Below are 22,485 nucleotides of genomic sequence, written 5' to 3'. Positions count from 1 at the left end.
TCAGTCTTCTTCTTTCGGCTGCTCCCTTTAGGGATTCCCACTGTGGAAATCTGTCTCCATCTCACTCAACCCTTTGCGTCCTCATCTGTCACACCAACCCTCCTCCATTAATATTTTCCTCCTATTTTTTTCCACTATCCCTCCTCTGCACATGTCCAAACCATGTCAGCCCTGCCTCTATAACTTTGTCTCTCTGATGTGCTCATTTCTAATCCTGTCCATCCTTCAGCTCTGCCACCTCTAGCTGCACCTCCTGTATTTTTGTCAGTGCTAGTTTCTCACTCCCATCTTGTAAACCTTCCTTTTCACTCTCACTGTTCTCTTTCTGTCACAAATCACCCCTGATACTCTTCTCCACTCACTCCACGCTGCCTGGACTCTCTCCTCTCTTGTGCCCCATCTGTTGCTTTGGATGGTTGACCCGAGATATTTAAACATCCACCTTCACCACCTCTGTTCCTTGCAGCTTCACTTTTAGATGTGTTTTCACCTCTCCATGCTCTCTTCAGCCTGCCTCCTTCTCTCACTTCAGATCATAATGTGTAAGAGGTCAGGCAGGAGTCTCTGTGGACTCCTGCCTGACCTCATCAGTCCACCTGCCCATCACCACATCAAATAAGAAGGGGCTCAGAGCCGATCCTTCCCCACCTTAAACTCATCCGTCACTTCAGCTGAACACTTCACCACTGCCTCATGCAGTGTAATACATATATGTACATTCTGCACATTCACTACTGCACATTACCCAATGTATATACTATATATATATAATGTTCATCCTCTACCCCCCCCCCCCCCCCCCCCCCAATTTTTGCACACGTCGAGGAGTGTGTCAGGTTACATTTCACTGTGTGTTATACTTGTATAACTATGTATGTGACAAATAAAGAACCTTGAACCGTGACATATATGCTTTTTGGCTGCACCAATCCAGCTCACTGAAATATTTCACTCAACCTGCTTTTTGCAATGATCGAATGGATTTGACTGCCCTGAGATTTCAGCTGTTAAACTCTCACTGCCATTTAGCATTTTATTTATTTATCTACTTTTTTGCATATCACTTGGATGTCTGCAACTCATTGATCATTTTATATAAGATGATGATAATAGTGACATGGATATATAAAAACCCAACAGAAAGAAGCATTCTTATTTTAATTTTATATATATATATATATGTGAGGTTATTTATAGCCTATAAAACTGTGAAAAACATTTCAGCTGCATCATGTGTAAGTAATCTAAATACAAACAATATAATAATACAATACAAACATTGTGGCTGTGTTTTCTTCATTGGTATAGCTTAATCTGTACTTAACCCATGTTTTTTACACATACTGTCTTAAAAAAAAGATAGAGCACGAGGCTGTTCAGTCGATGTGCGCATTATGAGATACCTTAAATGAGCTTATGTTGCAACAAAGGTAAGCTGTTTTAGGTTATGTAGACCAACCACATTAAAACAAACAAGACAGGAGCATTTGTAAACAGATCTCCAGCAGAGTCATTCCCAACCCATGCCTCTTCACTGGGCAAGCCCCTGATCTGTAGATGTTCCTTGGATTGTCCGTCTTTTGCAAATGAGAAAACAAAAAGGTCTTTGTAACATAGTAGTTTTAACTGTCAGAGTATGTACATACCGGATGCACAACCACATATCTATGGATTTTCGGTACACTGAAGTCCCTTTTTCCTCCTCCTTAGCCCCTGAAGACACAATCTCCATTAACAAATCAAGTCTCTTCCAGTGAATGAAACCATTCCGATGTAACACCAGTCGATTTGTCCATCTCATCCACTTACAATTGTGTAACGACTGTCAAAAATGCACATTCACGGGCTTATTTGCTCCTCCTCACAGCTCTCCTCCTGCTGCCAGGAGGCCACACTGATGGCCTGGGCTAAAGATGCGACGAGAGAGGACAGACCGATGAGGTAGCCGTCCTCCCTGCTACCCTCAGACCACGGGACGTTGTGTCGGAGCTCCTGCGAGTCAGGCAGAGGCGTCGTCTTTCCGAAGTCTATCATCCATACACTGGCCTTGCTGTGGTCGTGGACAAAGAGAAGCGAGCTGCCAATCACCTGATCGATTAAAAAACATAAAGGTATTGTAAGAGTGGCTATGATGAATTCATGTGTTTTTTATTTATCGTACAATTGAACAAGATTCATCTCTACATGTAGACTAACCTCATGAGTTCTGAAAAATGGCGAATTCTTTAGTGCGTCACTCAGGGCCAGGAGTCTGGAGTGGTACGCTCTCTGAGAACACACATGGGTGGAAATGTTTAGCAACAGAAAATGGTGAAGCTATGATAACTAAAACAAATGGGATCTATTATGCTTTTCCTTGTTTTCAGTGTTACAACAGTGGATGCTCATCTTAGACATGGCCAAAGCTTTCAGATAACCAGGTCAGTGTATGTGCAGCCAATTGGGCTGTAGGCTGCACTCAGTGTCACTATCCCTGGGTCTCTTCACGGTTCTGAGTTTTTAGAGTTTTAGTTTCATTTTGGGTTTAAGTATGCTTTAGGTTTGAGTTGTTTCTCATTTTGCTTGAGTAACTTTGTGTGCCTGTTTACGAGATTTTCAAGTTTACTTATTTTGCGTTTTGACTTTTTATTAGAGTCCTAGTTCAACTGGGTCTCCTCGCTGCCCCAAATACCCCTGTGTGACAATTGTTTCTGTCTCCTTGTCCTCGTGTGTTTTCCAAGTTTTATGTTTGTGTATTTTCAGTTATATTTTGGACTTTGTGGGGTTTTTTTTCCTTTTGTGGATTATCTGCCAACATCTTTAATAAACGGATCATTTTTAGCTCATTCCTGCCTGCATTTGGGCCCACATTCGACAAGTCACGATGACACTTTTTCACTCTTATTTGTAAAAGAAAGACAATGCTTTTAATATGGTCACAGCTCTGCCAGAAAATGCAGGTCTGCTTTCTCCAAAAATTAAGAATGAGAGATGTGAATGAGCAGAAAATCCAAAAGTAATTTTACATTTTCTGATCATTTTGTAAAGTGGTTGGTGTTGGATTATTCTTTCAAAATAGTTTGGTCTGGTAAGTGTCTTTAGGTATACACTGCAAGAACTTTGCACTTCTCTACACTTTTCCCTACGACCATGACAGGTCACAGCAGATGTAAGTCCTCACCAGGTTTAGCTCCACTTAGGGTTTCTTTATCCTCACTTTTTCCACTTGCTTGCTCATTAAGGATTGCATTCATTATCAGTTTTGAAGTTGCCAGTTATGTTTTCTGTTATCAAACAATTTTTTTCTTACTATGACATGATTCCAGTGTGTTTTCTAAAGGAAAAGTTTTACATGTTAGCAGAACTGACCAGAGTGTGCAGCTGGCTCCTGGTGAAGTAAAGCAGTGCCTCAGTGACCTGAGCTAAAGTCTGAATCTTCCTGAAGTCTCGCTGGATGCTACCATCCTCCATCTGACTCACAGAGACAGAAACAGATACTTTATCAGATGGATACTTTTAATAAACATAAACAGTGCAGTTCCTTCCCTGGCCTTCACTCCTACCATAATGCCCTCTATCCTGAAGCCCAGCGTGGACGTAGAACTGATTGAATCCCTCCACTGAAGGTAGCGCCATTTGGTGACTCCCTTCTGTGCATGTTCCTCTGCTGACGGAGCAGAAGGGTCCATTTTCACCATCTTCTGGTACATATCGCTTCGCAGAGGAGCTTTGACACGAGCTTTGACTAATTCATCCTCTTGGTAGGTTCTAGCAAAGAAAATGTAGATATTTAGTTTTGACAAAGGGGTCATTCAAACAAAAACACCAATATCAGACTGGAAATAATGGTGTGATATACCACAGTGAGTGAAATTCAAGGGGAGGTTTAATTCCTGGCCCTGAGCAGAAAGTGTGGTGTTTAGATGCTGAGGTCTCATAAGGTAAGACTCAATTCATTCCTTGTGGACACAAAGACGTATCTGAACCATTCAAAACGACAGTTCCCGTATCCGTCGCTCTTAATGACTATAAGCTCAGGACCAGGTACAAACTGGATGTTCACGTTTTAATGTTTTGTCATTTTTTCGGGATTCGATATAAAAATAACCTTCCATGAGTTAGTCATCATAGCAAGAACATGATATAAACAATTTATTCCCAAATACCCTTTCTATACATTAAAACCAGTGTAGCGTATTATTCATAAAATCTGAAATCTTGACATTTTCTCTCCTAGAAAACTCACTAAGCCCTTCACGTAGCTGAATGTTAATATTCTGCAATCAAGACTTGATGAGTCACATGTGAGGGACGCCTTACCTGACTCCCATCTTGCAGTCCATGATGACGGGCCTCTTCAGGCCACTTAGCAGATCCTCCAGGCGGATATAGCAGAGCTCCCCTCTTGTTACCAAGCCATGATACTGTGGGACAAAGGGTCTCAGCGGGTCTCTCATCAGGCAATCCAGGCAGTTTGCTTCCACTTCACTGTATAGTTTCAGCACCTCACCTCCTTTACTGACCTGGAAGTTACCTGATGACATCAGCAAACATCAAGAAGAGATGAAATTATTGTTCCCATACAATCAATAAGGCAATAAGTGAAGGAAGCAGAGTGATGGGTACTGCCTAAGTTCAGCATAGTAAACTTTTTCAAGACTGACACCTCAGTAAAGGTAATACTGAGCTTCACTGTCTCCTGGTTTTAACCATCCACTGTTCAATGACTAGCCCACGTCCTAATAATCTTTTGAAACACAAACTAAAACAATGACTAAGTCCATGAAGAGCTGACATAATGTGCAGTCACATGGATATTTACATATGAGTCAATGTGAGTTAATGCCGGCAAGCAGTGGTGATGACATACAGTACATCCTATAGTGACTTCAGTTCATATTTACAAGTCAAAAATGTCCTCTTGGAAAGCTTTGCAATCATGTAAACATCAATGTGTTGGACAGCATCATAGCTAGCATCATTTGGAAATGTGTTCACGCTGATTTCTGAAAGCCTGCACGTGTCTGTGTGGAAGAAACTGTAACACACATGCCTTGATGTCCAGCCAGCTGGACCCAGGAGCTCTGCCGGCTCATAGACCAGTGCATCATGGTCAGGAAGGTTTTCCAGGAGCGGCACTGAGGCATAAAAAGAAAAGCATGTTACGTGAGAGGAGCATTCCTGTCTAGTAGTTATCCAACAACTATTATCTCTAAGGCCAGTTCAGGGTGTGGAGAATACCTTCCATTTCTTTGTTAATAGGTAGGTTACCTATGTGTAAAGGACAAAGACAAACACCTGCAGGGAGTTTGGAGTGCCGAATTTACCTACAACAGGAATAGCAGCATGCATGCAAAAAGAAGCAGGGTAAGCCGGTTTGTTAGTGTGAAGGGCTAAACTTGCTTTGTCACAGTAGGAAAAACAGAGATGTCATTAATAAAATTAACAGAAACTGGTTTGTTTTAAGCGGCAAGTACGTGTGTTTTTACGCACGTTTGCTACCGTGAAATGTCAAAACATTCACAGTGAAATCATAGCTATGGACGCACGTTGAACTTTAATTCTCTGTAATTTGGAAATGGTTCATTTGTACATTTCTTTTGACAAAAGCATAAAATGACTACATAAAATTCTTTGATTTCCCACTTCGGGGAGCCATGTAGTCACGTGGCCTTAACAAACTCTGAAAAATGTACTCCAACAAACAGAACATTCCTCAGCAGTTACGATCTACTTTGTATATACACAAAACAGTCTCTAACAGACACAGAGGTAGCCAATGAAAAACCTAAACCCAAAAGCAGCTGAAGCTGAGCCAAGCATGTTCAGTAGTGCACTGTTACAAAATGACAGGCTTGCAGTTTGGAGGAAATGTCTCTATTACATCATATTTAAGCTCTTCCAATCATACACGCTTCCATATTAAACGTTACCATGCTGGTTTAAAATGTTTTGTAGGCCTGCTACAGCCGACTGTCTGCTATTCAGTGTCTGACAATGCAAACACACTGTGTTTAGAGCGTGCTTCCTATCATCCTCCCTCTGTTCGCTCTTTACTCTCATATCTGCAGCAGCAGCAGCAGCCAGGCATGCAAACACCATTCAAATCTGACTTTGTCAAAGTCCTCTTTCAAGCCCATGCAAATCAGTAGGACCACAGGTGCACAGAACAGTTGAGAAACATGGTTTTACTTTACTTCCATGGAAAACCAGAGCAGCCAGACACATGAGCCAATGCTAGTGTATCAGCCAGGACCCCCCTCCCCCCAAAAAATGAGAACATACTTTAAAGCTGCATCTGTGTATAATGTGTTGTTCTCAGATATTCTCACCTTCCTGAATGTCTTCCTCTTTGACCCAGCATCCTCTCCTTCACTGAAGACCTCGTCGCTCTCTGCGGAGGAAAGGTTGAGGGAAGAGGAGGAGGAGGTGGAGGAGTGCAGAAGCTTGGAGAGGATAGGATGTGGGGAGGACCACTGTTGTGTTGTGGACCCCTCTGTCACTCCTGGCAGTTCCTCCTCATCATTCCTTTTTGGGGTCTCCCTGCTGCTCTTTGTATCTCCTTCTACTGCTGAAATAGTCGATCTCCCATCTTCGTCTTCCTCCTCTTCTTTCCTCACTTTCTCAAAGCTGGAGTTTCTACCTCTCCAGTGTTTTCCCTCAGCATTTGCACACCCTTCATCATCATCATCATCATTAAATTCCTCTTTTTTTTCAGTCTCCTCCACCCTTCTTTTCCCACTCCACCTTCCTCTCTCGCAGCTGTCTGCGTCGACCTCAAAGCTTCCCCCCGACCTCTCCTTCCTCCTAAGTTTCCATTTTGCCTTTAACCAGTCCCTTGGAGATCTTGTAGTCAGCTCTTCGTTTCGTTCTGTGCTTTGAAGTTCTTCTGTTTTGTCTTCCTTCACATTTGTGGCATTTGACTGGCAAGCCATGTCTGAATTGTGCTGATCATCCTCGTCCTCGTCCTCTCCCAGTCCACCTATGCACTGACTATAAGGGGGGAAGCTTTTTGTTGACTGGAGACTGGGTCTGGATCTTAATCTGACCACCCTGCAGCTGCTCGACGGTCTTTCACTGATCAACAGATGTTGATGCGTTTTATCCGATAAGGTGGAAAAGCAGTCATTCTCTACAATTTGCTGATTCTCTATCTCCATCTTTATCCCCTCTGTGTGGTTGTCATCTGTAGTGTCCATCTTTGTGTCGGATGTGAGCCCAACATGTGCTTGTACAACAGCAAAATCTTTACAACAGATGCACAGTTTTGAACACGTTTGAGGAAAAGCATTCAAAGAGTCTAAAAATCACTAGAACGACAACATTTTTTTAAAATGACAGAAATTGAAAAAAAAGAAGAAGCAGCATTAAATGCTCACGTGTATCTAACTTACCTAACCCGTGTCCTCCACCTACAAGTTTTCAGTTACACAAAGCTGTGTGCCTGTCAGTGAGCCACATCCCGTTCTCATTCTCTCTGCTGGTGCCAAATTTTGCATGCAGTGACGCTGTTAAGTTTCCAGAGCTTTATTCAGGGACAGCTGCTGGAATTTGGCCAAGAGTGCCACTGGCAAGAGGACATCCAGGAATACGGTGTCCTCCCTCCAATAATGAATGTGTTTTACAGTGTTTTACTTAAATAGTTACACAGCATTCGAGTGAATAAATGCAAAAAAAGTGTTATTTGTGTAATAAGAAAAAGATGCAAATTTTGCTTTGTTGTTTTTCAGAATTTCTTTTCATCATACAACAAAAGAAACAGCTCCACAGTCCAACATTTCACAGCTTAATGAAAACAGAAATTCTAGACAGTTATTATGTAGAATAGATTTCATGTATATTGTTATAAGTACATATTACTTTGAAATAAACCCATTGACTACTTTGTTAGGAAAGCCTCAACTGCTCATTTTCACAATTATCTAATCAGCCAATCACATAGCAACAACTCAGTGCATTTATGCATGGTAAGGGATGCTCAACATAACCTGCTGAAGTTCACACACTGGTAATTTCTGCTTCAGACTTGCTTAAAATGCCACACCCTATAGAGCATTGTTGCTGACCATATTGACCCATTTGTGACCATAGTATACCCATCTTCTGATCATTGCTTCCAGCAGGATAGCGCGCCGTATCACAAAGATCACATAATCTTAAAATAGTTTCTTGGACATAACAATGAATTCACTGTACTCAAATGGCCTCCACAGTGACTAAACCTCAATCCAATTAAGTATATTTGGGATGTGCTGGAGCGGGAGATTTACAACTGTGTGATGCTAGCATGTCAATAAAGCACAAAAGAAGGATGTGTACGATATCTCGTTGGATTAAGGCAGCTCTGAAAAGAGATCCAATCTGGAACTAGCAAAGTGTAACCAATAAACTTTCCAATAAGTGCGTGTTGATGGATGTAATTGTCCCAAGCTAAGGAGACACGGTGTGGCTTTTTTTTTTTTTTGCAACTATTGCTTAAAAAACTTGCAGTGGGGTAACCGTTTGGCTCACTGTGTTGAGCAGACAACCAATATTCTGAAAGGCTACTGCAGGAGCTGGGGTTTGAGTCTGTCTTGGGCCATTTCTGGCCCCCAGCTTCGTGCTGCTGATGTTTCTGCTGTTTTATGTGTGGATGTTCTGTTTTAAACGTATTTGTCTTCATACTCAGTTGTCCGCTGGAGTTTCCCCACATTGTTTCGATTCTGGTTAGAGCCAGTTCAGGCTGTTATGTGAAAGGAGTAGCAAACACCAGTGTATAAAAGCATCACTGATTTTGATTTTCGCATTAAATAGTCCTCATTTCTTAGAACAAGAATGCTCAGTTTGAAAAAAAAGGTCGTTTTTTTTAATGGTAATGCTTCATGCAGTCAACCAGCTAAATGAATTACTTGTATTTAAAACCCCTCCCAAAACCAAAAGCAGCTTTCAGCTGATGTATTTGGAAAAGATTTTATCTAAGTGTAAATTAACATAGAAATCTTGGATTAATATGCCACTGAAACACAGAAGTGTGTTTCAGTGGCATGGGAAGTTACCTACACAGCTGTGTAGGTAACTTCTTTTTCTTCTTTCAGCCACGTTCAGTTTCTACCTTTGGAGGTTGCCTCAGGGCGTCATCTGCCTCCACCTCAAACTATCCCTCTGCATGCACCCATTCACTACATCCATAAACCTCCTCCTAGATCTTTCTCTTTTCTTCCTGCTTGGCACCTCCATCTTTGTCCAGTATATCCACTATTCCTCCTCTGCACATCTCCAAACCATCCCGACCCCTCTTACTTTGTCTCCAGACTTTGTCTGTATGATTAGTGTTAACCAGCAACTACAACATTTATGATCATTGTAATTATGTTTTATTTTATATCAGAGCAAATGTCTTTTTGTTTTGATTATAAAGACATTTGCAAGTGACTTATTTGTGGTGCCTATAAATACTCAAACAAATAAAACCATATATATTTTTTTCAGTCTAACATATTCCCAAGAAATGTTTTTCTCATAATGACAGGGTTTCTTTGCGGCTTTTATGTAAAATTGATTTTCTTCATCATTTTCAACCAGATATTGGCCTTAAATATTCATCTTTACATCACATTATCATGGTTGTTCTCTGCACATTTTCCTCCTCCTTTATCAGTTGCCTCAGGCTGCTTCTGTTTCGTTTATTTCTCCCTGACCAATTGTATCTCTGTTTTGCTGCTCTGTGCCATTTCCAACGTGAAAATGTGGTTCCTCCTGTCTCACGTCTGTGGGGTTTTGATGGAAGGGACCCAGCATTTCTGCAGTGCCTGTCAAAGAATTTGTTCCAGCAGTCAAACACAGTAAATCACACTCTTGAACTGATCCAGTTAGTTTAAACATGCATGAACATAAATAATAATGTACCTGCAGGGACAGCTCTTTCCTCCCCTTGCTGGTTGTTCTCCTCTGTCCAATTCATTCTGAACTGTAGGCAACAAGGAACTCAGTGACAGGTAAGCATGACCAGGAAGGAAAAATCTGATAATTCAAGTTTAGAGCCCTGTCTGTTTGCAGTCATGGGTCTCTCTTCTCACCCGCTGTGGTTTCACTTGAAACAGCAGCCTCATGTAGCTGAAGATGAAGATGAAACTGAGGAAGATGAAGTTGCTGGAGACGCCCACAATGGCTGATATGATGGGGAAGTAGTACAGCAAGTATCTGGTGAGGCAACAGGTAAATATTATATAAATCTCAGGAAAAAGTGTCCTGAATGTGTAGTGCAGACTAAACAAAGACCAAAACACAAAAAGCAACAGAAAAACGTCTCTTTACAGAAGCATAAACTGGGAATAAATACTAGGGAAATGTAGCACAGGACCTGGGATATGTTAGGGGGAAGTGAACTGAGGCTCTGACAAGGACAATGAGGAAGACAGCAACTACATAGGAAGCAACAACTCAAAGCAACAAACAAGGAACACAAACTCCCAAAATAAGATAACTACATGGGGAAAATGCAGACACATAAATATGAGGGACAACGAAGAGTGAAATGATGAAGCTACTTAGAAACTAGGAACAAAACTAAATACAAGAATACATGAAGTGAATATAAACATCAAACAAACCGGGGATCACAAAGAAGAAATAAATCAATACAACTTCAAAACTTCAAAGGTCCAAGAAACTCTGGGTAACCTGAGCCAGAACCATGACAAAAAGTACTCAAACTGTCTGCCAGAGACACCCCTCAAAGACTTAGCAGTAATGCATCTCAAAGTCTGCATGTCTCTGAGTGTGGTCACTGAGACTGGGCCAAAGTCTACACAGTGTCGGGACCTGGGGTCATTGAGTTTGGCAGCTGATTAACAAAGATGAGGATCACTGCTACCTGAATTCAAGTTTTTCAGAGCCACTTCTGAGAAACGTGTGTCCCTTTCACGTCCACATCATATTTCTATTCTATTTATTGTGGCGTTATTGAGCTGAATGTAAGTTCTGCTTCATTCCTCATAAACCACGAGTGAAAGCAGAGCCACTGGTGCCTTGGCTTATCATTGTTATATCTCTGTCAAGTAACCAACCCATGATTTTGAGGAAGATCTCACAAAATGCCATATTCTGACAGTTGGTCACAGAAAAAAAATAAAAAATTTATATTCCATAAATAATCAAACGTGTATTTAATGAGCCATTCAAAATTTTGCCTTCATACTACAAACATTTTCCTGGAAGAAGCCCTCGAGGTACATATGAATGGATCGAAAACTTCTTTTGGGTAAACTTTTGAGCGTCTTTATTCCCACGCAGTATTTCTGGTCGAAACCAATCGCAGCACATGAAAGCTCTCCTTTTTGCCTACATTTCAGTTCCAGGGTAATCTGGTATGATTCCTTCTGGTCGAAGCAATTTTCTAAAATAGTGACATTTTATCATTTGTGCTCCATATGATTGTTTGGATACATCACAGTCATCAAATAGCTTTAGACTGTGAAGAGAACCCTGCAATCTGAGTACACAGAGGGGCCTGGAGGAGGTTTAAACGTTACAACACGTTCTTCTTTTTTCAAGCAAATGTGTGCATTATGTGGGTAATTCTCACCTTATGCCAGTGAAATGAGCATGAATGTAGAGGTCAGATGAATATATCTGCACCTTCCTGGACATGATCTCGATGACAGCCGTGACTGAGGGAGCATACTGAACAGAGAGGGAAAATAAACTTGTTAATTAGGTGTCAGTTAAATATTGACCTGCTGTTTCCGTATTAACATGTGTTCCCCTGTATCCCTGTCCTGCTTATTGCTCCCTACTCCCTTTTTATCTAACATCTATATATGCAGGACTCACTGGGTTGTCTGTGAAGTCTGAGAAGAGCTCCACCTCCAGCACTTGTTTCTGCTCGGCTGCTCCAGTCAAAAAGGCCGGGAGGAACAGCAGCGTTCCCAGCGTCCTCAGCAGGTCTGAGCGGTATCGCAGTATGCTCTGACCACAACAGCACAGCACAATATCTTTCACTTACAGTGCACATATTATTATCCAGACTCTGGGATGAATTCATTTTGCTCTTTTGTTACAAGTGTGCAAGTCGGTGCAAAAGGTCTTTAGTGATGAAATTTAAAGAAAGGATTACAGATGCAGGCTCAGACGCTCATGAGTTTATACTACACCCATGAACCAATAGGCTGTTCATGGTGGTTGTGGATTCACTTACCTGGGTTTTTTGTAAACAATTAAAACAAAACTCATATAATTTATTTCTGCTGAATTTAAAAAAAAATACTTTAGAGTTTGAGTATCGGTGCTGAATCAAACAGTCCATGTCACATATTCATCTTGTATTTCTAAGCTGTCATGTCACATCTCTGTCCTGTCATCTCATTAACTTTAGCACTGGGGTGACCTGACACAGTGGAAGACCTGCCATAAGCAGCTCTAATCTGGCTCTGAGCAGGCTGTGTGATTAAAAGGGTTAGCATGCATCAGCATTGTACTCACAAAGCGAGAGCTGGAGGCAGACAGCTGATGTTTTCCCTGGGAAACACACAGCAGTGCAGCAGTGAATCACTGGAGTAGCTGTTAAAAGTACACTATTTGATTGCATGTAGACGCGCTGGTGCTGAGTGAGTATGAGTGCAGCTTACAGAGCGAGCAGAGGAGGCCACTTGCTCTCCATCCTGAGAGAAACAGGTTGTTTTAATCATAAACATCCCCAGCTCCCGATTGGTTGGGGAATCCGGCATCTCCAGCTGCAAAGACATCCGATAGGGCTGGCCGAATGTCAGCGCCTCGATATATATTACAAAAAACATATGAGTATTCTTGGAATGCATATAAATATATACATATATATAATATGAATGAATGTCTATAGGGGAACAATTATGCTTATTTCCAGCCATATATTTTTATTTTTAGAGTCTACTAGTGAGGCTTTGCATGATTCACTGTTTAAAATTAATTCACTGTCTGAAACAAGCCCTTTTTTGTTCCTCCGCACTCCGCTCCCCATTAAGGACCACTTTCTTCCTCTAAAGAAAAGCCTAATAAGTCCCCTGCATGGAGTAAACTGATGAACTTACATGTTTTTTATTTCTGATCAGAGAGATGTTGGCCATAGGGTAAGAGCACAAAAACGAAGCTGGAGATTCACAGTCTGTCCTGGAGATTAAAACATGAATAAATGAGAAAGAATGGACCACAAAAACAGAAGCTGGATGGGACTTGACATACACACCTGTAGTAGTAGTTCACAGGTGCAGAAAAAGTCGCCTGGGGCATGTAAGAGTAGTAGAAAGTCCCGTACAGAAATGCAGCGATCCACAGGAGGAGGAAGACAAATGAGAACACAATTGAGAGCTGTACGAGTCTCTGCCGGGCCCGTGACATCGCAACGAATACAGCGTACTGGAGCTTCACCAGCGCCCAACCAATAAGGACTGATGGTTCTGCATCATCTTGTGAGTGCAAGTTGCTTTGTCGCTCCATTAAATCTAAAAACCAAACAAGCAGTGAAGGTTAATAAAACACATCGATAAAGGTTATTTTATGGAAATAAGGACTCATATGGACTCAGCTAAAGCAGGTTAAGATCCACATTTGTGAGTCTGAAAATGTTTCAGTGTTATCTAAGACGTCATCTGCTTCACATTTTCTTGAAATACAGACACACTGAGCATTTGATTCACTCCCAGACCCTCAGTGTGGCTGATGATGTTATGATGTTTCGGCACAAGCCTTCACATTCATGTTACCGAGATCTGCAAATCCGCTGAGTCCAATCACAGTCACATGCAGAGTTCTTTCATATCAGATTACTTCAAACTGTGTCAGCAGTCAACTGCCAGACTGATAATATTCAGCGGTGAATCAAAGTCTGATGGTACTTTTCTGTGTTCATAATGTCATCAGTTTTGATAAGATCTCCAAAACCACTGACTGAAATGCAGCCCAAACCATGATAGAGCCTCCACTGTGATTTACAGATGGCTGTACACACAGTTCTTGTGTAATTTGGCATTCCTCAGCATGTTCCCAATATTTCCCTTCCTTAAGAATGGCTTTTTCTCTCAGATCCACTGTAGTTTTATTTTTTAGGAATGACATTTCTTCTTTTGTCCTCCACTTGTCCAGTTTCCTCAAATTTTTAAGGAGACACTGCACACCATGATGAGATATGGCAGGCTTTTAGCTAACAGCTCTTTGAAAACCCCTTTGTTGTTGCAAAAAAAAAAATGTCTATGGAACTGTTATTTTTGACATTTTTATAGATGATAAATATAAATGAGGGGTAGCTCAAGAATTTTACACAACACTGTAAATCATAAAAGAAGAAGGGAGTTGAGACTTTCTCTTCACGTGAATCCTGATAAAGCATCCAAGAAAAAAGTAGGATCCCATACAACATGCCTGCAACAGTTATCTGTCCTGCTATAAAAACTCACCTCTTGCTTGCGCTGGCTAATTGTGAGCAGTTAGGAAACGTCTTCTTCTTCCCCTGAAGTCCCCTCAGTGGAGGCTTGACACAGATTTTATGCAATATGAGCAAAACTCCCCCAGGAAACTTCTCCTTAGTGGCTCTCGGACTCACATTGGACAGGATTTAGTCCATCCCACACTAAGACAGATGCTGCTGCCAACTGTAGCAGAGTTCTCAGAACTGAGCAAGACTGAAGTAACACTGCGACACACGTCATCAAAATACTCCGAATGTGCGAGACATTTCAAAGTGTACTATGACATGTGAGATTATTTAGTGATGGTGCTTGAAATAATGCCTACAATATCACATAAACTATAAATACCTTGGAGTACACATTGACAATAAACTGGACTGGGCTAAAAACACCACAGCACTTTACAGGAAGGGCCAGAGTCGTCTCTATTTTTTGAGGCGACTGAGGTCCTTCAACATCTGCCAGAAAATGCTGAGGATTTTCTATGAGTCTGTGGTGGCCAGTGCGATCCTCTATGCTGTTGCATGCTGGGGGAGCAGGCTGAGGGTCGCAGATGCCAACAGACTTAATAAACTGATCCGTAAGGCCAGCAATGTTGTGGGGATGGAGCTGGACTCCCTCAAGGTGGTGTCGGAGAGGCGGATGCTGTCCAAGATAAAGACAATGTTGGATAACACCTCCCACCCACTCCATGACATGTTGGTCAGCCACAGGAGCTCGTTCAGTGAGAGACTGAGATTACCGAAAAGCACCACTGAACGACACAGGAAATCATTCCTGCCTGTGGCCATCTCCCTGTACAACGCATCCACTTAACACACTGTTTGCTGCTACAACTACACATGTTTCTTTTCCAAATATTTATTTATAAGTGACTTATGTATGTACAGCGGGGAAAATAAGTATTTGACACATCAGCATTTTTATCAGTAAGGGGATTTCCAAGTGGACCATTGACACAACATTTCCACCAGATGTTGCCATCAAGCCAAATATTGACGTCATACAAACAAATCAGAACATATAAGTATACAAGTTAAACCACAATAAATAAAGTGAAATGACACAGGGAATAAGTATTGAATACATGGAGATAACAAGGGGCAAAATGACATAGAAAGCCAGGAGATCACCTGAAATCTGTCAGTATTGATAGAGAAATCCTGTCCCCTATCAGTACCAATTGATATCAGCTGCTTTAGTCCTAATTGATGGCCTATAAAGGCTCCTCATTACCCAGAAGGCACACAGGAAAGACTTCATGATGGGTAAAAGCAAAGAACTCTCTCAAGATCTTCGTAATCTTATCGTTGAAAAGCATTTTGATGGGAATGGTTATAGGTGCATTTCCAGAATGCTGAATGTTCCTGTGAGCACTGTGGGGGCCATTATCCGGAAATGGAAAGTGCATCAGTTCACCATAAACCTGCCACGATCAGGTGCTCCACGCAAGATCCCTGTCCGAGGAGTCCAAAGAATAATCAGGAGGGTTCTCCAAGAGCCAAGAACCACTCGGACAGAACTTCAGGAAGACCTTGCATCAGCAGGTACTGTTGTTTCAAAGAAAACTATAAGCAATGCACTGAACCGCCATGGCATCCATGCACGCTCACCACGCAAGACTCCATTGCTGAACAAAAAGCATGTCAAGGCTCGGTTAAAATTTGCGCAACAGCATTTGGAGAAGCCTGTGGATTATTGGACGACTATAGTATGGTCAGATGAAAGCAAAATTGAACTTTTTGGCAGTCATTCTACACACCATGTTTGGAGAAGAAATGGCACTGCTCACCACCCCAAGAACACCATACCAACAGTCAAGTTTGGGGGTGGAAGCATCATGGTTTGGGGCTGCTTTTCAGCAAGGGGTACTGGCAGACTTCATATTATTGAAGGCAGGATGAATGGAGAGATGTACCGGGACATTCTGGATAAAAATCTGCTGCCATCTACCAGGAAGCTAAAAATGAAAAGAGGGTGGACATTTCAGCAAGACAATGATCCCAAACACAAGGCCAAGGAAACAATGAAGTGGTTTCAAAGAAAGAAAATCAAGTTGCTTGAATGGCCCAGTCAATCACCTGACCTAAATCCCATAGAAAATCTATGGAGAGAACTGAAGATTAAAGTTCATAAAAGAGGCCCAAGGAACCTTCAAGATTTAAAGACCGTTTGTGTGGAAGAATGGGCCAGAATCACTCCTGAGCAATGCAGACGACTGGTCTATCCATACAAGAGGCGTCTAGAAGCTGTAATCACCAACAAAGGCTTTTCTACAAAGTATTGAATAAAGTGTGTTCAATACTTATTCCCTGTGTCATTTCACTTTATTTATTATGGTTTAACTTGTATACTTATATGTTCTGATTTGATTGTATGACTTCAATATTTGGCTTGATGGCAACATCTGGTGGAAATGTTGTGTCAATAGTCCACTTGGAAATCCCCTTACTGATAAAAATGCTGATGTGTCAAATACTTATTTTCCCCGCTGTATGTATGTATATATATGTATATATTGTACTATTCTTAGTTAGCGTATTGTCTGTCTTGTCTTAATGTTGGTTTAAAATGGAGCACTGTAACAAAAAATAATTTCCCCCAGGGATCAATAAAGTATTCTGATTCTGATTCTGACATATTCAGTGTTTGAATCCATAGCGTAACAAATGCTAACTCATGATCTAATGCTGCATGAGGTCTAATATTCTGAACTGTGTATTGGTTTTATGTCCAGCAGAAACTGATAATCATATCAAACTGTTTGCTGAACTGATCATTTATTGTTGATCTATTTTGTTTTATCTCGTGGTCCATCGTCCCCAGGGGTTTTTTGTTTCAGTTTTGTGTTCTGCTTCATGTCTTTTTTAATAGCATTATTACTGGTAGTGATAATAGTCTCCCCAGTGTTTCTATCTGTATCATCCTCTGTCTATTTTCTGTTTTAATGCTTTGTTCCCCCTTTTGTTCCTTTGCCTCTGATATCCAGTTATGTGTTAGTATTCATGTTTCCAACAGCCTCCTTATCAGTTTGTATTAGTTTTATTTGTATTTGTATTAGTTTTATTTCACATCTTGTTCCTCTCCTGTTAGGAACGTTCAGAGAGCTACACTCCTGTCTTCCAATTTATCTGTTAGTTCATTTCAACACTGTTTTGTGTTGTCTTGTTTTTGTCTGTTATTTTAATATATATATATGAACAACATGGTTCACGCCTACTGGCTAAAGAAGCTGACTGCACTCCACGAGCATCTGGCAGCACAAATGAGCCAGCTGCTAGTTAACAGGGGACACCCGGAATGGCTAACCAAAGGTCAGACGGTCCTGATCCCCAAGGACCCCAAGAAGGGACCGGTCCCCTCCAACTACCGACCAATAACCTGCCTCAGTACTACATGGAAGCTCCTGTCAGGCATCATATCGGCTAAGATGAACAGGCACATGGGTCAATACATGAGCGGGACACAGAAAGGAATTAGCAAGAATGCCAGAGGCGCAAAACACCAGCTACTGGTAGACAGAACAGTCAGCCGAGACTGCAAGACCAGACTGACCATGGATGGAGGGTTTCACCCCAAGTCCAGCACCCTGAGGCTGTACGCTAAGCAGAAGGAAGGGGGCTGGGGACTGGTGAGTGTCAGCACCACAGTCCAGGATGAGACAACGTACATCCAAGAATACATTGGGAAGATGGCCCCAACTGACCGAGTGCTCAGTGAATACCTCAGGCAGCAGAAACCCAAGAAAGAGGAGGGAGACGAGGAACCATCATGGAAGGACAGGCCCCTGCACGGTATGTACCACCGGCAGATAGAGGAGGTGGCTGATATCCAGAAATCCTACCAGTGGCTGGACAAAGCTGGACTGAAAGACAGCACAGAGGCACTAATCATGGCAGCACAAGAACAAGCTCTGAGTACAAGATCCATAGAGGCTGGGGTCTATCACACCAGGCAAGACCCCAGGTGCAGGCTGTGTAAAGATGCCCCAGAGACAATCCAGCACATAACAGCAGGGTGCAAGATGCTAGCAGGCAAGGCATACATGGAACGCCATAACCAAGTGGCCGGCATAGTGTACAGGAACATCTGTGCCGAGTATAACCTGGAAGTCCCGAGGTCAAAATGGGAGATGCCCCCAAGGGTGGTGGAGAATGACCGAGCTAAGATCCTGTGGGACTTCCAGATACAGACGGACAAAATGGTGGTGGCTAACCAACCGGACATAGTGGTGGTAGACAAACAGAAGAAGACGGCCGTAGTGATCGATGTAGCGGTTCCGAATGACAGCAATATCAGGAAGAAGGAACACGAGAAGCTGGAGAAATACCAAGGGCTCAGAGAAGAGCTCGAGAGGATGTGGAGGGTGAAGGTAACGGTGGTCCCCGTGGTAATCGGAGCACTAGGTGCGGTGACTCCCAAGCTAGGCGAGTGGCTCCAGCAGATCCCGGGAACAACATCGGAGATCTCTGTCCAGAAGAGCGCAGTCCTGGGAACAGCTAAGATACTGCGCAGGACCCTCAAGCTCCCAGGCCTCTGGTAGAGGACCCGAGCTTGAAGGATAAACCGCCCGCAGGGGCATGCTGGGTGTTTTATGTATATATATATATATATATATATATATATATATATATATATATATATATATATATATATATATATATAAATGAAATGAAACACTGAGATCTCTTACTTAAGTAAGAGTAAGTACTTGTTATGTGCTACTTATGTGCTACTCAAAATGTATTTATTTATGTTAATAATTATGTAATAATTACTTTATTATGTTATATATGATATTATGCAGACATATAATATATGTATATATACGTACATAATAAAATACAAAGACTTATATTAAATGAAACCTGGGAATGAACGTGTTTAAAAAAAAAAAAATAAACCTTTAAAATCGAAGCAATTGAGTTGGCCGCTAATTTCACTTCAAATAGAAATCAAAATTACAAAGACAGGTGTTTAACCCCCCACCAAATAAATAAATAAATAAAAAGGATACGGCTAACTATCTCACATCTAGAGGTGCGAGTGTGATTCACAGTTCAAGGGCGAAAACATCGAGCTTCACCGGGAGGAGGCGCTATTCTGGGGCTGAGCAGAAAAAAACCGCCAAAATATCTTCTGGCGTAGAAGAAGAAGGTTTTGTCCAATCACAAGCTGTGTTTGTTGTTTACCGGAAAAGATCCAGTTTAACGTTTCACGTTTGGAAAACTGCAGAAAGGTAAGGGTGGAGATATATGTCTTTTAAATAAATGTAAGACTTTTATTGCATGTTGTATGTTATTTAATAGGAATTATTTTTTTCTCTGGGATTCTTTGGAAAACATACATGTGCTCACTTTGAGTATGTCGTATTCTGTGTATGAAAAATGGAGGTCAACAAATAACCATTCTTATCGAAAGCCAGAAAAAAAAATATTGTTTTAAAGTAAGTATTACTTTTGGCTGCTCTCAGATACTCAGACAGACTGAAAGCTGTCCACCAAAAAGTTTCATCCTGTGCTGTGATGCATGGATTACATAGCTGAAGGTCTGACAGACAGTTATGGTTGACAGGCAATCAGACAAGTAGGCTGGCAGAACAACAGAAAAAGCTGTAAACAGGTGGAGTAACATTAAAGTCACCATGAGTTCTGAATCAACTGCAGATGATTCATTGTTTGTTTTATTTTTGAGTACACTAGTGTGCTGGACATAAGAGCTAAAAAAAAAAAACTACTATTGTGAACCTTGTATTGTGACATCTGCAGTTGAAAAATTATTTTAATTGCAGAAAAACACTCAGATTAAAGGCTGAACTTTGTGGCTCAGTTTGTCTCACATACAATTTTTTTCCCCTTTTTTTGTAGTCTGTGACTGTGTTTGATAAAAGAGACTGAGGTTAAATTAAAAACTAAAAATGTACTTTCTTTTTTCTTCTGTCTCCTGGCTGCAGGATGTCCTGTAATTCCAGTGTTATTCGACTTTGTACATCATCAGTGGGACAGGCACCGCAAGCTCCAGTCCACCTCATGCCATGTGAGATTGAACACAATGGGCCAGCACAGGTCAACCAATACTTCACTGCTACCACCAAAGACCAGAAACAAGGTAAACACAAAATCTTTTGATATCTGCTAATATGGATTAATCCACAGTGGACAGATAAAAATGTAGAGATAAAAGATCACTAAATGTGTAAATAAAGCAAACAGCTGCCAGTATCCTGGTTTTAAACTATTTTTACTGCTTTTTTAATAACTGCTGTTTCTGATATGATTAATTTGTTTTGGGGGTAAAAGTGGAATGGTTTTTAAGAATTCTTGGGAATTTTTAGTTAAAGTGAGTTGCTATTTAACACTTAAGTAAGTAATAAAAATGTAGCTTTATTGTCCTTTTTGAGACAGAAAACACTAACAAAGCGCAAAAACCAGCATATGCTAAAGCAAAGTGGACACATATGAACACTACCCGAATGTCTGTCTGAACAGATGAGTTTTAAGCTTCATTATAATGGATGCCACAGAGTAAAGGGTGTGTGTAGAAAGTGGTAAACTATTCCCTAGTTCTGGAGGTTTGGAAGTCACTATCATATTTAGTTTTCAAATGGGTTTGCAGAATCACAAGAAGACCCCTACCTAAGGACTTGAGAACACAAGTGGAGTAGTTTGACAAAATATGTGGGGACCTCAACCTGTAAGGTCATAAAAGTGAGACCCAAGATTTTAAACAATTCAAAAACTTTAAAAGTGGGATGTTATGCGAAGACTTATGAGAGTGAGTTAAAGCCTTACAGAATCAGTTTAGACAGACTGGAGGCGACAAGTAGGTGCTTTAGGAAAGAAAACTGCGCATTACACAGCACACATCAAGAATCCTCAATGCTTTGTTTTGTTTTTTCCTTTCACATTGCAGATAAGTCAGTGTCATTCAGGGGACGTGGGTTAAAGGGGCAGGAGATCAGCTGTCCGCAGGGCTACACGGGGCTGGTACTGAAAGAGATCAACAAACCCGGCTCAGACCAGGAGGTAAATACCACTGGAGTTGTGGGTCCAAGAACTATTTCATAAAATCAGATGCGTAGATGAGGTTTTTGTAACTTGTGTTTATGTGTGTTTTCAGGACAGGACAGTGAAAGTATCTTCTGTATTTGACAAAATGACCTACTGGAACCTGGAAACACCTCCTAATTCAGACGATACTATTGTGATGGCAATGGATTGGCCTGATTTGGCTGAGGCAGTGAGTTGTTTTTTCCCCCTCTTGGATCCATTAATCCAAGATCAAACCAAACTTTGTCTCCTAGTAATTAATATTTAATACATTTAACATAAATAATGTGTGTTTTTTTGGTGAAATATGACCCAAACAATCTTGGGATACCCTTGGCTGTATTTTGGAGCAGGTTCATATACTATTCAGTCACCTTTAATCACATCCTACAAAAAATTAAGCATGTAATACCAGTTGTTGCTTGAAGCTGCTGTTCTGAGTTAATTACCAGTTATTTCCTGGATCTATATTACATTTCCATCTGTGGCTATTCAGTACATGTTCACCGGGTTTCATAAATATAACGTTTTCTTGTAAACTCAAATTACACTGCACTGAAAACCTCAGTTGAGGCTCATTCTCTTTGGTGGAGGAACTGTGTTTAATTCAACTGATGAAAATGCAAAAGACACAGACAGAAATATTTTCAGATATTTGCAGGTTTGTCCTGATATTTTGTCTCTTCACAGATCCACGCTCCAGTAGATGACTGAAGAGGCCGCCTGATGTCTCCTCAGCATTTTACATATGAAATGCGCCGCTTTCTGGTTATTCATGATAACTGGTGGAAAGGCTTAAGAAATATTTTCAGTAAGTGTTGCTGTTGCAGAGCAATAAGTTACACAACCTTTGTATATATCTTTAATGACATGTTTTTTTTCTAGTGAACAAAAAATAAATAAATAAAAGTCACTGACCAAAGTGTGCAATGTTTTATTCACTGAAAAAACTACCATGTTCATGTGGCACGTTCTACTCAACACTGTTTATTCACAAGGGCACATTTAGATTCTGTAGACTGGCTACTATAAAACCCTCT

At 41.1% G+C, this 22,485-nt stretch overlaps 3 protein-coding genes across 4 annotated transcripts; 1 reads left to right on the top strand and 2 right to left on the bottom strand.

The window, feature by feature from the left end:
• Positions 1-1,191: 1,191 nt before the first annotated feature.
• On the bottom strand, positions 1,192-7,429 carry LOC101469347 (inositol-trisphosphate 3-kinase A). Of its 2 annotated transcripts, XM_076874798.1 has the most exons (8): positions 7,374-7,429; positions 6,312-7,225; positions 5,033-5,117; positions 4,300-4,513; positions 3,543-3,747; positions 3,349-3,450; positions 2,197-2,268; positions 1,192-2,088 (listed from the first exon to the last, which is right to left on the bottom strand). In XM_076874798.1, the coding sequence occupies exons 2-8, from the start codon at positions 7,176-7,178 to the stop codon at positions 1,840-1,842; spliced, it is 1,794 nt and encodes a 597-aa protein (XP_076730913.1). In that variant the 5' UTR covers positions 7,179-7,225; positions 7,374-7,429; the 3' UTR covers positions 1,192-1,839. The 2 variants fall into 2 exon arrangements, with proteins under 2 accessions (XP_076730913.1, XP_076730906.1); XM_076874791.1 differs by having other exon boundaries at positions 6,312-7,397.
• Positions 7,430-7,706: 277 nt separating this feature from the next.
• Positions 7,707-15,294, bottom strand: LOC101464193 (seipin). The gene is made up of 10 exons (XM_004545577.3): positions 14,385-15,294; positions 13,178-13,433; positions 13,023-13,101; positions 12,585-12,728; positions 12,439-12,474; positions 11,791-11,925; positions 11,543-11,640; positions 10,035-10,158; positions 9,865-9,925; positions 7,707-9,767 (listed from the first exon to the last, which is right to left on the bottom strand). The coding sequence occupies exons 2-10, from the start codon at positions 13,426-13,428 to the stop codon at positions 9,622-9,624; spliced, it is 1,074 nt and encodes a 357-aa protein (XP_004545634.1). The 5' UTR covers positions 13,429-13,433; positions 14,385-15,294; the 3' UTR covers positions 7,707-9,621.
• Positions 15,295-19,484: 4,190 nt separating this feature from the next.
• Positions 19,485-22,367, top strand: rnaseh2c (ribonuclease H2, subunit C). The gene is made up of 5 exons (XM_004545576.5): positions 19,485-19,635; positions 20,350-20,504; positions 21,309-21,421; positions 21,516-21,635; positions 22,136-22,367. The coding sequence occupies exons 2-5, from the start codon at positions 20,351-20,353 to the stop codon at positions 22,157-22,159; spliced, it is 411 nt and encodes a 136-aa protein (XP_004545633.1). The 5' UTR covers positions 19,485-19,635; position 20,350; the 3' UTR covers positions 22,160-22,367.
• The last annotated feature ends 118 nt before the right edge of the window (positions 22,368-22,485 follow it).

Source organism: Maylandia zebra, linkage group LG2 (genome assembly GCF_041146795.1).
Source record: "Maylandia zebra isolate NMK-2024a linkage group LG2, Mzebra_GT3a, whole genome shotgun sequence".
Lineage (NCBI taxonomy): Eukaryota > Metazoa > Chordata > Actinopteri > Cichliformes > Cichlidae > Maylandia > Maylandia zebra.
This window is presented reverse-complemented; position numbering and strand designations above follow the sequence as displayed.

Bases quoted from the DNA above. Each gene is read 5' to 3' on its own strand.
- LOC101469347 (XM_076874798.1), bottom strand. From the start codon at position 7,178: ATGGACACTACAGATGACAACCACACAGAGGGGATAAAGATGGAGATA. The intron at 3,451-3,542 runs GTAGGAGTGAAG...TCTGTGAGTCAG, and splicing joins TCAGGATAGAGGGCATTATG to ATGGAGGATGGTAGCATCCA. The intron at 2,089-2,196 runs GTTAGTCTACAT...TTAATCGATCAG, and splicing joins CATTTTTCAGAACTCATGAG to GTGATTGGCAGCTCGCTTCT.
- LOC101464193 (XM_004545577.3), bottom strand. From the start codon at position 13,428: ATGGAGCGACAAAGCAACTTGCACTCACAAGATGATGCAGAACCATCA. The intron at 11,926-12,438 runs GTGAGTACAATG...TGTTGTGGTCAG, and splicing joins CTGCCTCCAGCTCTCGCTTT to AGCATACTGCGATACCGCTC. The intron at 10,159-11,542 runs GTGAGAATTACC...TTGCCTCACCAG, and splicing joins GCTCATTTCACTGGCATAAG to ATACTTGCTGTACTACTTCC.
- rnaseh2c (XM_004545576.5), top strand. From the start codon at position 20,351: ATGTCCTGTAATTCCAGTGTTATTCGACTTTGTACATCATCAGTGGGA. The intron at 21,422-21,515 runs GTAAATACCACT...GTGTGTTTTCAG, and splicing joins AACCCGGCTCAGACCAGGAG to GACAGGACAGTGAAAGTATC. The intron at 21,636-22,135 runs GTGAGTTGTTTT...GTCTCTTCACAG, and splicing joins GGCCTGATTTGGCTGAGGCA to ATCCACGCTCCAGTAGATGA.